Source organism: Copadichromis virginalis, linkage group LG22 (assembly GCF_057382275.1).
Source record: "Copadichromis virginalis isolate Kocher_CV1m ecotype Utaka linkage group LG22, C_Virginalis_male_GT1.1, whole genome shotgun sequence".
Lineage (NCBI taxonomy): Eukaryota > Metazoa > Chordata > Actinopteri > Cichliformes > Cichlidae > Copadichromis > Copadichromis virginalis.
In genome coordinates this window covers 8,572,775-8,590,237 of record NC_140638.1, presented here as the reverse complement: position 1 = coordinate 8,590,237, position 17,463 = coordinate 8,572,775, and the positions used below count along the sequence as shown (strand labels likewise).

At 39.9% G+C, this 17,463-nt stretch overlaps 1 protein-coding gene across 1 annotated transcript in view; it reads right to left on the bottom strand.

The window, feature by feature from the left end:
- The window catches only part of pleca (plectin a), a 93,174-nt gene extending 86,793 nt beyond the window's left edge, over nt 1-6,381 (bottom strand). Inside the window, exon 1 of the mRNA XM_085447079.1 lies at nt 6,085-6,381. Coding sequence (XP_085303205.1) covers nt 6,085-6,175 — 91 coding nt within the window. The 5' untranslated portion in view covers nt 6,176-6,381. The remainder of the gene's footprint in view (nt 1-6,084) is intronic.
- Nucleotides 6,382-17,463: the final 11,082 nt, after the last annotated feature.

The window sequence follows — 17,463 nt, the reverse complement described above, 5'->3', positions numbered from 1 at the left end:
CTTGGTGTAGCTAAGGTCAGATTTCAGATAATTTTACATATAATAACTCAGATAATTACACAGCTTGTGCCTGGTCTACCACTTTTTTTTTTTTTTTTTTTTTTTTAAATGCAGCAACATAAAAAGTTAAAAGCCTAAATCTACACTAGTTGAAGATCGACCACACACAAAATACATGCTGTAACTGAAATGATTCACTGAATATAATTCTTAAAATTAGTATTTTGACAACTTAGGTTTGGGTCCTTTTACATAAAGATACTTATAATCGCAAAGAATTGTAACTCATGAGTGAGGAATTCCTCCGGATTCTTGATTGGTCTGAGAGTCAACCCCTGGTGGGTTTTTGTCATTGGGCTTGAGGCAGTACTGAGCAGTTTTTGCAGAGTGGTGATGTGCGTCGGTCTTGGGCTGCAGCCATTTTTAAATAGATAATACATATCAAACCCACATTCATATCACTTCCATGAGAAGATTGCATTGTAACGAGATGATATTCACCTTGCTCGTGTGGGATTTTGTTGTTGCTGCTGATTTACATGCTTAACGTGCAGCAGTTTGCACGGAATATGTTTAAAGGTGAATAGAGGTGATAGAGGTTAAAGGTGAGCTTTGAGTCCTCTGCAAGGGTATAAAAGTGCTATATAAGAATGAGTCCATTTACCATGTTTAAGCAGAACATACAGACTAAAAGGTCACCTTATAAACTCAAGAGAATTAGCAGACAGACAGGTGAGAATGGCCTACTGCAGCTTCTGAGTCCTCACTCATCTACCAGATACTGAGCCATGCTGTTGGCACAGTGGGATGGAGTGTAGGTGTGAACATATGTGGGAATAATGTAGGAGTATGTCCTCTGTCAGAGGACAGCAGCTCTCAGGCAATACATGTGCCCCTTTATTTCTCCTGTAACTTTTCATGTCTGCAAAAAAGATTTATAAATTTGTGTGTTTTTAAGAGGAGTGTTATCTGATGACTTGACAGTTTTCTCCGTGATTATTTTCAGGCTTTCAGCTGACGGTGTCGATAGTCTTGACAGGCAGAAACTCAAAGAAGAAGGCTTCTGATTATGCATTCAGACCAAATTCAATTCCATGACTTCAACTTGTGCTATGCTGCAGAGCAGAGTAACTATCAGTGCATGAAAATGCTAGGGGGCACAACTAAACTTCCATCAAGCGATCTAAAAACAGCACTTGAAACTATCCAAACATGCACAAGGAGACGGTCTTGAGCATGAGACCCGCCACATTTAAATAGGACATTGGTTTTGAACTTTTTGAAAAGACGTCATTCATCCAACAGCATTTGTCTGTTTGGCCTTGAACTGTGGATTATTAATCAGGAATGTGTTGTTGCTTGCCGTGTAATTACCAGTTAGAGACCAGTCAGAATATCTGCAGATGTTCAAAAGTGCTCAACAGATCAGGATGAGGAGTTTTTACACTTTGGAGGCTCAGATCAATAAATTAGCTGGACATGCATGGACATGAAAATCAAAACAAATGTATGTCTGTGAAGGTTCTCAGTCATCCAGGTCATCGTAGTCCAAGGAGCTTGGAAAGAAAAAGCGTCTGGACTTCTTTGAGTTGCTTGAAGACGTTTCACCTCTCATCCAAGAATTGGATTGGGAAACTCCCACTGGGTTTAAATCTGGGACTCTCCACCATTTGACCCTTAGAACTGAAGAAGCTTCTCGGATGAGAGGTGAAACGTCTTCAAGCAACTCAAAGAAGTCCAGACGCTTTTTCTTTCCAAGCTCCTTAGACAAAACAAATGTAAAAAAAATGTAATGTAAATGTAATGATAATGTGAAATATATATATAAAAAAAATATACAAATAAAGTGTGTTTTTTTTGTAGAACTTCATAGATGTTAATGGATTATTCAGGGGGAAAAAAGAAAGAGGCGTTGTCCACTTGGCACATATTAAATGACAGAAGAGGAATATTTTTCCTATTTTACAACCTGGACACATCTGTGTGTATGTGTGATCACGCGTCCATAACTTAAGCACTATTACTATTTTTGAAAGTGAGGTCAAGTTGCATGAAACCTTATCTGAGGAAAGTACTGGAACTGAGCGGAGGCTTCCTCTGCGGGTGCTCAAGCTCGACAGTGATTCACAAGACAAATTTATCGCAGCCCTTTTATAAGTAAACTCTGTTAGTATTTACACACAGAAGCTCGCAATGTTGACTCTTTTAAGTGTGTTTAAGAATGGGGAGTGGGACAAAATCCACCTCGCAGGCAGGATTACATCCCAGACCAACTCTTTACAGAACAAACACAAAGATCACATCAGCACAAACAGCTACTGCCATGTGACGCCTGTCACAGTTCACCTGTAAGCTAAAAGGAGCAAAACAAAGTATTATTCCAGTTCTCTTGTTAACATATATTCAGTGTTTCCCACACATAATACCACCTACCAATTATATTTGATGACTACATTTCATCTGAAAGAATTCCACCACTATTAGTTTACTAGTGGAAAACACTCTTGAAAATTCTGAAAATGTAGCTGTTGCTAACTCGCTTTCCTGTCTCATGTTTTTCCTACAGCTGGCTATTATAGTACTTACTGACATTATTTAGCTACTTCCCCCAGAGAGGATTGTGTCCCGTGGTCAGACTTCTTATAACTCCATCACCTTGGACTATAGCTAATATAGATCTCACTCCTCCTAACCAGAACCTGCAGAAGGTAGATGAACTGATCCTGTGGCAAGGCAGCAGAGCATAACTTAGACTACTAATACTGGCTACAGTCAATTATGGTGAAGTTGGAGTTCATCCTTAGGATGAGAAGTAGCTGTAGAAGATTATATTGCTCAGTTCTTTAATGGTCACTTGGAAGCTTAAACTCTTTAAGCTTTACTAGAATGGTGTTTTAGAAACATTGTTCCTTCTGCAACTTGGTTGAAAAGATGAATATTTAGCAAAAGTTAGAGCGAATCCTTTCTCTGACATTTGGCTACAAAACTATCAGCCAACCTCTTAAGAATGAGTATTTGAGGTGAAGATAACCCAACAAGGTCAGGGTCACTGGAGTCATTAGTAAGTGCAGGTAATTGTGCTGTATCTGGGGGACTCATTAGGCTTCTCCAACGTTCGATGTTACAGCGTCAGCATTTTAGATTATCCAAGAAATTCCAACACTGCAGCCAACCATTGATAATGGAATAATCTCAGGAGTTTTGTCCAACACACGTAAAATGTGACTGGAATAAGTTACCGCAACCTTAATAACAAACTCCTCATTGAGTTAAATGCCAAAAGTTATTTAGCTTGTCTTTCAACCAGAATAATGCCAAGACTGACAGAGTAAACTCCAGGGATACATTTGCAGCAGGGCTGCATGTTTTACACTAATAGATGTGATCTGTTGCTATTCTGACACACAGCTTCACCCAGCCTTCATCACTCCCATAGGAAGCTGCATTTCACCTGTTGCAATAACTTATACAAATGTATAAGCCCGCTCACGCAGGAGTAATAACTTATAGAATGTGAAATTAATCCCTAACCATGTGATACTGTGTGCACGAATACTGCCAAGAGTAACAGTCCATCCTCCCCCTGCTACATGCAATCTGTGCATGATGGACACTTTATCAGGATCAGATCTCTCTCACCTGTGTTGTGAATTTTGAACCGGTGTCAACACAGACTAAAAATAGAGTGGTGTTCCAATCCCAGTCAAGTATAAATTCATGGTTGTTTCAATAATTTCACCTGATTATAGGACTAATTGAGTAGCTTCATCTTAAGGTGATTAATGACCAGCTTAAATTCTCTAATCCAGCTCCATATCAAAGTTTTTCTTCCAACACTCAACTTTTCTTCTGCTTCTTTTAAAATGACAGGAACACTGCTTTATCTAGGCCATATTTGAATTATTCAGCTCACACACAGAGCTGCACACACATGCAACAGCTCAACACACAGCTTTACAGAAGGGGCTGACATCTCACGACAAACCCCGGCACCCTACTTTTCGCTCAAAGCTCAGATCATCTGAAACCACAGGTAAGGGCTGATAAAAACAGCATTTATATTTGTTATCGCCCATCTCCTCGTCTTTAAGGAGATGTGTTCTATTTATTCTAAGTGTACAATTATCTAAAACAAACAGCATCCGGTTAAAAACCAACAATAAGAAAGAGTAACAGGAAGTCTGATCTTGGCAGAGAGACTGGAGGTTATGAAAGGGGCGTGGAGCACCAGACTGGTGCCAGAGAGGCACAGCAGGAACACTGCCCACAGTGACATGCACAGTAGGCAACCACATGGGAAGAAAATTACTAGACTGATGTGACTGGATGGAACTGCTCGGTTCCCAGCATACCAAGGCCCAGAGAAGACTTGCACTGACAGTTTCCTGTAACTGGAATTTCAGGCCCACACTTATGGGTTCTGTTTTTACCTCCAACACATGTTAATCATTCATTCTGCTAATTATTCATCGTGCCTCTCAACAATTATGCTTTTATAACAGTGGAGTTGTGCACAGTGTGGGACTCATACAAACTAATTTGAGGCTCTAGAAAAAGAGATGTTTCCTCACTGATGTGTGACATGTTTGACAAGTGTAACATGACGGCACAGCTGCTCCTGCCAGCCTGTGTCCTGAGCTAGATTACCTGCAGATGTCAATGTAATTCACCTGCCTTACAAAGACATAATAATGTCTTTGTGATGATCTACATAGATCTGAATCAATCCATAAATCGCATCCATACAATAAGAAAACAAGACAAGATAATCTGGATTAATTAATCCATCTTAATCTATCAAACTTGGAGCAAAAATCAATGCATTTGCAAACCATCAGCTTGACACACATTAAAAACAACACGTAGACCCAATCTCAGATTCATGCACAAGCACAGGAATAAATATATATAAATATGAGATGTCCCATTTATATAATGATCTGATTCAACGTCTGCTCCATGATAACTGATGCAGATATGTTCAAAATGTTGTCATTAGAAAGATGGCTTGTATCGGTCACACTGTCTCCATCACTTATTGGCTAATAAGATGAAGTTTTCCAGTGGCACCAGCCAATATTTTTCTACAGTTTCACATCACATATTTTGTGCTGTTAAAACTTTCCAAGGCAGTGAGCTTCCACAATCAGTGCATCCTTTAATGTCATTATAGGCCTCAAGGATACACTTAATGCTGTTAGATGAAACTGCGCTAAATTTAAACAACTTTGTTTTGACATAATTTTGAAGGTTAACCAATCAAGAGCACCAGTGTCAAATTTCACAACTATCATATGTATGCAAACTGGGAGAACATGGCATGGAAGCTGGTTTCAAGTGCATTGAGGTGATTGTCTTCCAGGTCAAATTCAGAATCATGAACCGAGTAAACAAATGAGGTGCAGGTGCATCTTCAAGTCGTCTGGACTTCCTGTTTCTATCAACCCTGCAATTCTTTCTGAAACAAAATAAAAACACTCACAAGTAGGCTTTTACCCACATGCTGCATAACTGGAAACATGTTGTTCTCATACGCTACCATGTTGGCTGGCAGCTCTTATCATTCTCGTTGCATTGTTGGACCTGTGCCATTCAACCAAAGGCCAAATGTCTCACCTCTCTGTGCCCACGCTGCCCACAGATTCCCCTGTATGCAAAGACAGCAGCCTAGCCTGAGAAGGACACAAAGCATGCAGAACAGGAGTCCTCTTTGTTTTATCGATGCAGCTGTTCTGTTAGTGCACCTGTAGAAGTGCACCACTTAACCATGTTCTCCGTGTTGATCTGTCTGCAATACAGGGGGTTAACTACAACAACAAAGACATCACTGGCAGAGCTGACAAAAGTACCAATCCACATGCCCATGCCATTGCTATTTTAGAAACACAGCTTACAGAAAGACTCCATGAAACATCAATGAAAATCAAAATGGAATCAATTAAAAGTAATACGCTGGCCAAGGCTTAACAAGTATACTCACTGAGGCATGCACTCACTCTACACACCCACCTCCCATTCAAACATGCTTTCAACATGTTATCATTTGAGTTGAAACTCCAAAAAGAAAACAGGAGGTGTTGTTACCTTTATATTTCTCCCTGACGTTTTCATAGGCTTGAACATAGTCTTGCTCCTCTGGCAGTCGCTGACCTGGGTCAAACATGGGCATGGACATGGCTTGGCTGATACTGAGTCAGGGTTAGGGCACCTTTCTCTCTTCAAACTTTCCTTTTAACTTTCCCCTGGCAGTGTAAACCCCTCTTTGAATCTGTGTGTCCTCAGTGCTGATAAAAGCCCTCCTGGCTATCTGTCCACACCTTCTTCCTCACCCACACTCAGCCACAGTATTCCCACTCTGAACTGTACATATCATTCCAGACCACCACCACTCCCCTCCTCAGCTTGAGAAATACCCACACACACTTATATCAGACCCTCCTCTTAAAGGCACAGAGACAAACACAAGCCACAAAGATAGGTACCAGCTGAGACACAGCTACACACACACAGGCACACCGTGCATGCCAACTCCACCCCTTGTAGACACGGCTACCTCGATGAAAAAACAAATGACGGAGCTGCGTGGGGTTATTTGAGTTCCTGCTGTTGGAGAAACTGGGGCAAGGCGCAGCAAGTGGGTTCTGTAATATTTACAGCTTTAAAAAGAACTCCCATCACACTTACACGGTTCTTCTCAAAGTCACGTCATATTCCCAAAACTGAATGACAGCATAAGTGTTAGGGGACCACACCTCTTCAGCACAGAACACTGGATCAGAGCAAACAACAGCTATAACTTTAAACAAAGACTTTCTAATAATCTTCAGGTACAGTATACACAACTCCTACTGAAGAACAAGAAAAGTGAAATGATACAAAATGCTGGCACAACCATCACTCTATCAAACATCACTGTATTTGATTTTATTTCAGAAACACACATGATTAACAACGCACGTCCACATTATTTGATAAACATGTAAAACTTTATTCCACTAACCCTAAATCACTTTTTTCCTATATTAACATACAGTATTTTTCGGACCATAAGGCACACCGGGTTATAAGGCGCATTAAGAGAAACAAAACAGTCTGTTGAATTCTCTCGCAGCTGCTCTATTCGCGTGTTGTTGCAGTATATTAATGACTAACCTCATATTGTGGATGGATTATCTCAGTTGTTCTCTTGACTGAAGTTTGGTCCGTTTACAGCGTCCTGCTATGCGATTGCATTTGTCCCCAACCATCGCGAAACCTCACGTTAACTTTTATCAAGTGGAAAAAAGTTAGCGTTCATCCTCGAGCTTCACCGTTTATATTATGGTAACATAGCTGTGTCGCTTACTTAAGTTAAGACATGGTATTATTTTTCATCAATCTTAAATTCCCTTCATTCATTCAGTTATGAAGAAGTAAAAGTAAAACTGATATATTCAAATGAGGGCAAAACACAGCACTAGCAAGTATCCCTCTTCTTAGGCCGTAAAGTTTATTGCAGCATGAAGACAATAGTAAAGAGACCTACTGTTTTATTCAAATTAGTTACAGACTCTCATGGATGAAGCAGTGACAATAGTAAGAAATGATGCCAAGAAAAACCCTGACTGCAGTTGGACCTTCCTACAAGGAAGTGGTGCTTGGAAGAAGCACTGAGACTTTGTCTCTGAAACAAAAACTGGAAAAGTTTAGAGGAAATTTACTTTGGATCCGTCAGAGTGTTTCTTTCTAAAAAGCTGCATTTCCCCAGTGAAAACAACCCAGTGTTGAAAAGGGAAGAGTTTCAGTGGTGTTTCTTTTTTTTGAGATGTTTAAAGTTATCAAATTATCCTCAGTAACATGCAGCAAGTTGGTCACACATATGTCTGCTGATAGTTAAAAACACACTGATATTTATGTTTCCTTTGTCACTGCCATATTTAAATTAAATATACCCATAATTAAAAACAGGGCAGATCGAATTAAATATATGCACAATATAATATCCTGGCTGCAAATAACTTGAGGTCTATTGTGAAATATACACACTAGCCACTTTGTTAGGTACACCTGTTGAACTAGTTGTTCATGTAAATATCTAATCAGCCAATTTTATGGTAGCAACTCACTGCATTTACTCATGTAGACGTGGTTTAAGCCAACCAAGAGTCATTAAAGGGAAATAAAGGTGCATAAAGTGATTTTTTAAAATAAATTACATGTGAACAGCATGAAAGAATGGATCCATCCTGCCATTAAACCAGTAGTTTATATATATATATATTAGTAGTAGTGCCGTAATGGAGTGGGGGATATTTTCTTTTCACACTATGGGCCTGTTAGAGTGTTTTCAAGATCCACACCTGAGTGCAATTACTGTGTTCACACATGCACAAATGAATCGCCTCAATTTGGAAAACAAACCCGAATTCGATTTAAACAGACTAAACACTGCACGTTGATACTAACACACTTAGTCTCAACTAAGTATCATTGAAAAGCCACAGCCTGTCTGACTGCATGGGTACACTGACATCCAACAGGATAACGCGCTGTCACAGAAGTCAAATCATCTTAAACTGGCTTCTTGAATATGACAATGAGGTCATTGTAATAGCTCCACTGCACTTAAATTGCCTCAAAGTCACCAGATTGCAATCCAATAGAGCATCTTTGTGATGTGAGGGAACGTGAAACTTGGACAGGCAGCCAACAAATCTGCAGCAATGGTATTGTTCCAATATGTACCACAATCTGAGTATTACTTCCAGCATTTTGTTGAATCTATGCCACACAAATGTCCATCAGTACATCTAGGAAAAAGTTGCCATAATATTAGGATAAAGTTCTGTAAATAACTGCTGTGAAGTTACAGCCCTCTGTGCTAAATATTTGTAATTTCACAGTAAAATGTAAGCACAATTGGAAATTTACCATGTCGAAAACGAAAGAAAAGAAAGAAAATACTATATAAACACAGTAAAAGAGGTGGTGCCACTGTCACTGTTTAGATGTAAGGTAATAAGGCAGATATCCTGGCAGCCTGAGCACATACAGCTGGGAGTTTGTGTTTACTCAGCTATCGGGAAAATTTGCAGAGTTTCATCAACAAGAGACTGCAAATTGCAAAATCCGTCTTGATAAATCCTTCATATTAGGAATGTGGAAAAATATTTCAGCACTCTGACTCACTGGAATCATCAGTTACCGCGTGGCACCAACCACCAGCGGTGCGTCTCGACCTGTGAGTTATGAACTGAAAGTGAGTAACAAGAACGCTAATGAGTTCCAGCAGCAACATCATTATGAACTGAGGTTTTCTTTTAAAAAAAAATATATCAACAGAGCAGCGACTGTTTGCAGTCCAACATCTGTGTTTAGTCAGACAGTTAACACTTCAGATCCAACAGAGCAGGCAATGTGATCTGAAAGCTATATTATAGTGCTGACATGACATTTAAAGACTTGTTTAAAAATAATTAAATAACTATGGTTCAGATCTAGTAAAGGTAAAGGTGGAGTAACTCAAAACACATCAGTAGAAAGTCAAAGAAGTCACTGTCACTGAAGAGCAAAGACAATCTGACAGTCTCTGAGTTCAACTCCAACGACAGCATCCATCACAGCATAGCCTGAAGATATCTCTAACAACAAACTGAGGATGTACAGTTTGCTTGCCTCCTTTATTTCCTCCATTCAGCAGAACGATGTGGTGTTTTAATACTGACGGCTTGTGGGATTTTTCAATTGTGCACTCAATCCCCATGTGTATAAAAAACCATCCCACTGTTTTCTCATCACTGGCCACCGGATGGTGTCTCTCAGAGATAATTTTTTTTTTCACTTTTGTCTCTCTGTCTGCTTCTCTGGCTCGAGTGTCAGGACTGTAGTGCAAGCCAGCGCTCCCACACATCACCAAACTAAAGCCTCTCTGCCCCAGTGGTGGCACTAATTTATGTTCTCTGCAAAAATAAAAGAAAACGCATCTAAGGAGGGATACAACGCCACCGCTCACTATTCATTGACTGTTTTTGTGTGTATTTACTGATTTGTGTTTGTGAGACTTTGCCTGGTTACTTACTTACCAGTTGGTAGCATGAATGTTAATTAGAGGTTGAAAATGTAGTGGCCCCTGGGATAATGAGCTCCCTGGTAACACATTACTATTAAAATGTCGCTGTGACAAACAGCGAGCCTCTTTAGCATCTCTTTGGGCTCCACAGCCGCAAAAATCCATGACAAAATTACCTTTCAGCTTATGCTGCCCTTATGACAAGACAGATTTTAGTAAGCACCCGAACAGTAAATAATGTGAGCTGGGATCAGCTCCAGCCCTCAAGTGACCCTCTAAAAGCATTAGCAGGGTTACTGCTAATGGAGAGATAGATGGAAAAGAAGCAGTGGGGAAAAAGAATTGACAGTGAAGGTAGAGCACAATAAGAGTCCCAAACTCTGAAAGTGGAGAAAGTAAAGCAAAGTAAGGCTTGCATCAATCAAATAAAGTGAAAAAAAGATCACTAGTCAAAAAACTCAAAGTCGGTCTCTTTAGTTATGAATAAATTTAATAAATATTAACACAAACAGCATTACTTTACTTGTTTAGTCATTTATCCCTTGTTATTTCCTTGTTTGCCAAGGCTTAGTAGGCTTGGTATTGGCTTTATCTGTCAGTTTAATAAATTACTGCTGAGCACACACACTGAAAAGAATGACCAGGAAGTAGTCAAATGTCAGATTTGAGAGCAGCAATACAATCTAAGGAGGATGAGAAAGATGCAGGCATGATGCACTGCATTTTATCTTTGGATACTGTCCTCTAGTGACCACCATAGTACACTGCACACACCACCATTCTGGTTTATTATGATGAGTCTGATATCTGACATCAGCATTGTATACCTGTAGCTGGATACACTGGAAACACTCTTTCTTATTTTGAAAAGACAGATGCATGAAAGATGAAACCTTGGTCAGGGTCCCAGAAAAATCTTTAGAAACAGTAACGCTGCTGAAAGTGAAGACAGAAAAGGATCTGCAGTTCAATATCCTGACAGACACTGGAAAAAAATACCACACTGAAAGAACTGCTAAATAATTTATCTCCTGCATAGCAGACTCTAAACTCAATGTTTCATAAAAATCAAGAAGAAACTATTGTGTGACATTTCAAGACTTATGTGATACACTTCTCGGGGCTAACTGAATATCAGATGTCTGTGCAACAGATAACATCCTTTTCTTTACTTGCACCTTAACGTCAATATTAAGTTAACAGGATTTTAAGTTTGTCACGGACAGACCAAGAACAAAGCTACCCATGTTTTTGTCGGTTCTCACAGCTGTGGTCAAAGTAACACTCCAACAAATGCACATTAAAGAGTCTAAGTTTTTTTTTTAAGGTAACTAAAAATTATTAATATACCATCTTTCAAGATAAAAAAAACAAAGTGCCTCACACCCAACGTGATAGACAAACATTTACCCTAAGGCAAGTTTAAAGGGAAGGCTTTTAGGCGTTGATACACGTGGCTTACATCAGTGGGACCTTAGGGACCCACTGATGTAAGCCACGTCGTATCCATGCAGTCCTCTAAACGTTACAACCAGACTCTTAAAGTGGACCCTCGAGTTAAAGTGGAGTCAGTGCAACAGAATTACATTTTCAACCATGAAAAAATTCAAGAACCATTCGTCTTGTGTTAGTACTTACTGGTACCAATCATGTGTTAGTATAATTAATAGAGAAAATGTCTAAATAATGTTTAAATATACATTTAAAAGATACTTATTTAAGATCCTAAACATCACAGTTCAAAAAGGAATTCAGGAAAAAATTCACAAAATGGGCACAAAAACATTATTTCCCACATTGGAACCAACATGGGAAAAAACTGCAAATGAGAATCCCAGAATTCCAAAACTTTCAAGTTATAAAAAGGATTTTAAATCAACTAGAGCTTCTACAGCTACTAATTACATCTACTTTTGTGTGTTTGTTTCATCATTCATCACCATAGCAGCCACTAGTCCCAAAGCCAAAACTTACATAATTTAAATGTCTTTTTTTAGACAAAAGTCAAAAAAACCAAAGATTTGAGGTTACTTATCATTAACCATAAATGCTCACAAAAATAAAAAGTTCAACAACTTATTGACTGTTTTTTCCAGTGTAAATGCCAACTTTTACCACTGATATTACTCGATGGTTAATGAGTAGCTAGCAGTCGTTATCGCTTAATGTTTGGAGGATGGTACTGAGACCTGCTATGAAGTATGGTTTAAAGGCAGTGGCACAACCAACAAGACAGAAGGCAGAGCTGAAGATGCTAAGATTCATTGGGAGTGATCAGGACTGACACGATTACAAATGAGTACATCAGAGGTGCAGAAGAAGCAGCAGCTATGATTTAACACTTGGTGACCCTTCTGTGTTTTGTGGGCCTGGCTGCATTGATATTCTAGTAATCTGTGATAACGAATTTTGAAGCCATTGATAATAATAACTGAAATATCACTGTCTGTTGTGAGCCATTATATGATAACATACAACATCCTGAACCAGAGTCATAAAAGAAAGTCTGGTGAACTTAGTTTGCTTTATTTTCAACAGAGCTTAATTATGTTGTCTCATCACCATCACTCTAAGTGATGTCATTAAACTAAAGTGTTATCCGATTAGGTATATCAGTAAGCTACAAAATGTTGATACAGTCTTACTGACACCATATTCAGCATTATCCGACACAGTCTGCCCCTCAGACTGTCTGCAGCTTGATAGCAAATGGTCACGCCTCCATTCACTGTGAGATAAAGCAATCATCTCACAAGGCTAATGACTCAGACTGAGTCAGGGCCATTATGGCAGCGATCCAGTGGGACAATACTCATACAGTCACACTTATCTAATGCACTTCATCTGATTCTGGTATCTGCCTCACAATGACAAACATTTTAGTCAATTTTCTGTTTAGAAATAAATTTACTTGATTGTCCTTAAACTGCAGCACACCAACAAGCTCTGCAGAAGTGCGTGGACATACAAATGTACTGCTGTTGTTATGTGTGCAGAGACAATAACACCCAGTCACACTGCAGTACCCCACCCCATCAAATCAATATTAGAGACAACTAGGGAGGGGGGAAGATGAGGTTGGGTTTCTGTCCGTGGTCCAAAGAGACTATCTGAACTAAACACCGACCACTGAACATGCTGAGGCAGCAAGTTGCTTCATCAGATCCCTGCCTCAGTGCACAGGTGAGAGTTAACAGAGGTGGAGAACCTGGAGAATCTCTAGAGGATAAAGAATCCCCGGGATATATGAATGAGCATAGTGAGAGATGCTGCTACTTTCCTTTTATTGTACAGTGAACCTCTGTCAAATGTAAAACCTCTGACAGAGTGTACAGTATGTATGAATGTTGGGAGAGTCCATAAGGATTTTTGTTTCTACTTTGTTTCTTTAAGTACTTAAAAAAGAAAAAAGATGCAGCAAGATTTGTAAGACAATCCACCTTTCTAAAGCTACGTGTTTGTAGCTACACCAGTCGGTACAGCTCAACAAAGGAGCCAAAAAAGATGGCAGCTACTGGCATTTTACAGGTGCGATGGTAGATCATCCAATCAACTGCCAAGTAAGAGCAAGGTCGGTACGAGTAATCACTGCCTGCTTGCTTTTTTAAGCTCCTCAGACTGATTCATGTTTTTGACAAAAACAAGTTCAGTGACTGGTGGACACAGGTTCAGTGATCTGATTGGTTGAACCCCAACCCCAAACAGTCTTGAACTGCAATTTGTAACAGTGGTCCTTTTTGCAGAACGCCACATGTATGAACCCATTCCCTAGGTACTTCAGGTTCTGGTTAGAGTGGCTCTCAAGGTTTCACAGCTACTGCTATGAGGGGACAAGACACTTTTATGGAATAACACCTACCTGGAAAGTAAACCATCTGAACAGGACGGGCCAGGATTGGCTGATTAGAAGCAAGTGGACTTTTACAATAAAATTGAGGAGGCATTCACTGACGGTGAATGCTATAACTTTCTAGCGGTTATGGCACAATATGTGCAGCAGATGATAATTACTGAGTGAATCTAAGTAGTGAGCTTTACTGTAATCCAAGGACTATGAAAACTAAACAAAGTACATGGAGAACATATTATTTTTGTGGGACAGAAGCCATAAATCACAGGCTTTCAGTTAGCAGTTCTTACAAGGAAAATCATTCAAATTGACTGTGCACAAGTCCTAACCCAGACACACATCCAGGTAATACCTGAAAAACATATAAATCATACTTTTAACCATGGTCTAATCAACAGCATTAAAAATGTTTAGGCATAAACCAACAAAAGAAACTTGAACTTCTGGGATGTAGATTTCCTTATGCAATGCTATACCCTGGCGTTAGAAACTCTACAGCAGCAGTTAGAAAAATAGTGTAGAGAACTTTACCAGCTCGTCTACAGATATAAACCACTGAGGGTCTTCTACCTGCCCATGAACATCTTACCTGCAATGCGGATGACGGCCCTCTCTGCTGGGTCCAGAACATCTCCAGAGGCTGACTTGGAGCGCTTGATCCGCTGGTGTTTGGGCAGGTTCCAGGGCAGGGTGTCTCCGGGAGACGGCGAACAGCTGACTAAACTCAGATCGCTGGAGCTCTCCTCCGATGCAGCCCTGACCAGAGGCCTCCTCTTGGGCTTCTCCTCCATAGTCTGAAAGGACACGGTGACCAGAAAAATATAAAAACGGAAACTCAAAACAAAAACTAAGACAGTTCTGTTTCTTATTATATATACTTTTTTGTTTGTTCTCGTATTTTAGTAGCCAGATGACAGGCTACCTTCACTTAAAGCCTGAATTACTCCTAGCTAAAGCCCAACTGTGCTAATTAATACTGTCAGGTTGCTTTTGTGGGCCTGCCAGCTACTAGCATGATTTTCTGTGACACCATATCTCCTGGTGGCCGGATAAATAACACCTTAAAGTCCAGTCGTGGTAAATATCTTTTGGTGAATTTCTTCCAAGCGAGAAAGACTGTACACCTGGCCAGTTATTTCTTGAAACGCTAATATTTCACTGGGCCCCAAGTAGCTAAAATCTGCCTTAAAGGGACAGGCTCGTTTCAACATGGTTAAAATCCAAAACCTATAAATGTCTGTTTTCCCCCCCCAATTATCTATATATCAAAATCTCATATTTACGCATAGACTTAATGCCCAAGGTGGCGGCAATCAACTTTCAATAAAAAACAAATGAATAAATAAATACATGAAATCACAGTACAATTGTGGTATTGAATTAATGCCCTACTTTGGAGAGTCTATTTTTAGACCATGCGTGTAGTAGCCCAGTGCACAGACTGCTGTGTGAAAGAGGAGGAGTTTTTACAGGGCAGGTGCTGCTGATGCACTATGCAACGTTACCGTGCTACCAGCTTCATTTCAGCTGAGTCACCATCCAGGATGCAGGAGGCTCTCCACAGGGGCGCTGGCTACACCACCACCGCTTTCTGATTGGATGAGAGCAGACAGGACCAAACCCCCAGGAGTAACATCTCCAGGGCTTCAGACACAGCTCATATTCAGGGTATAATTTACCTAAAGGCTATTTCTGGCTACTTACTGTTTCCTGATATAATTGCAGTTCTGTAACACTATAGCACTGATTATTTTATTTTTTGTGCAATTAAACCGTTACATAATTAAAGCGGTTTGTTTCAGAGCATATTTACAGCACACTGCCAGGTTTCTCAAAACACAGCCTACAGACCAACAGCAGCTCCAGGCTTATTTTTTCTGTGTCCTGCAGACACAACGGGAAAAGACAGCATTCCTGAACATTTATTTCAACCACTTCATGTTATATTATGATATAACAACTCAAAATGAGACAAAGGGGGAATTTCTCTTTAATTCAACTCTTCTGTTCCACACATTAGAAAAATAAACATGCAAATCAACGCCAAAAAAGGGGTGGCAGTGCTAGGTGGGAAACCTGCAGAACACAAAAGAAAAAAATTAATTACTCACGCACTGTGGGGCAGTTTGTCTGCTTTTTGCACCACAAATAATGTGGTTAAAACTTGTTATTTTTCAGGAAATAGTGCAAGCATAACCTGTTCTAGACAACCTACCACACTAAACATTGTTATCATGTTAAGAAGGTTTAAAAATCTATTAAACTACTATAAATAATATAATTACCAAGATAAACACTACTCATAAATCACACACGACAAACACTGAAAATATTAATGAGCGCATTTTTCATGTGCAATCCTCAATCATGTCTTGGCTTCTTAAACTGGCACATTTTAAGATAAACAAAAACCTACTTCAGGATCAAATGAAGTGAAACTGAACATCTGCACGTGGCAGCTGTTACTATATGGAGGCACATCAGTACTCAACCACTTGTGTGGTTTCTTATTTAGGAAAACTTTTAACAGATTAAGATTATTTTATCATGCCATACCTCAATGTGCCTCTGAAAGTAGAGCAGTAATGCATTATGCTTCCCTGTGGCGTTTCAATGACTGGTCTAAATGGAACATTGGAACATTGATCGCTCTAAATGGAAATTTTGCCAATATTTGACCAGTACCAGTCAACTAATAATGGTCTTTGGGTTCATCTTGGGATCTAGGAACTAGGGTCTTTCATGGACAACAATGGGCATCATATAACTACATCAAGAAGACTGCAGACTGGGCTGTTTCAAAGGTTACAGGAAGTCACGTTAAAAATTCATAGCTTCTAAAACAGTGCCCACGCATAGCAAAGAGGGAGACCTCAGCACTGGCAAGAGGCATCAAAAGATAGCTTTCTGAAGAGTCCTTTCGTCAGCCAGGCACCAAAGTTTAAGCCTCTTTATGTCATCTGTGATCATCTCTCTGAATTAATTATTACTCTACTACAAATGATCTATCAGTGCAGATCAGATGTAGAGCATATAACCATCATCTACAGCTCTTATTACTTCTGTACTTATGTCTCCAACCTATTCCTATTCACAGTGCATATGCTTTCTTGTATGGCCTTGCTCCAAGCAGCTGAAAGCATCATGGTGATCCGTAGTTACCAGGCAACTCTGCAGAGCATTAGAGAGCATGCTCCATCCAGGTCTTGGAAATCAAAGAAAATGAAGTAGTGTGTACACAGGAATGCCCAGACTCTGACAGTAGCTCAGTCCAGCTGACAAACTCCCCTCTTCGCTCTTTCCCAAACTGTAAACAACCGATGGACTTCAGCGGGACTGGATCTGTTGATAATCACTTTTCAGACAAAGCTGTCAAGTCTGGATCCTTCCCAGAAAACTTGAACACAACAAGGATCGTAGATGTTCAAGCTCGTTCTGCTCTGCACCGCCACACCTGTAATGAGGCTGAGCCGCAGAGAGGACACGGAGGGGTGGGTGCACCTGCCGTTTAACAGGTTAGAGTGAAGGTTATGACGTGAACAGCCTCGCTTATACTACCATGATA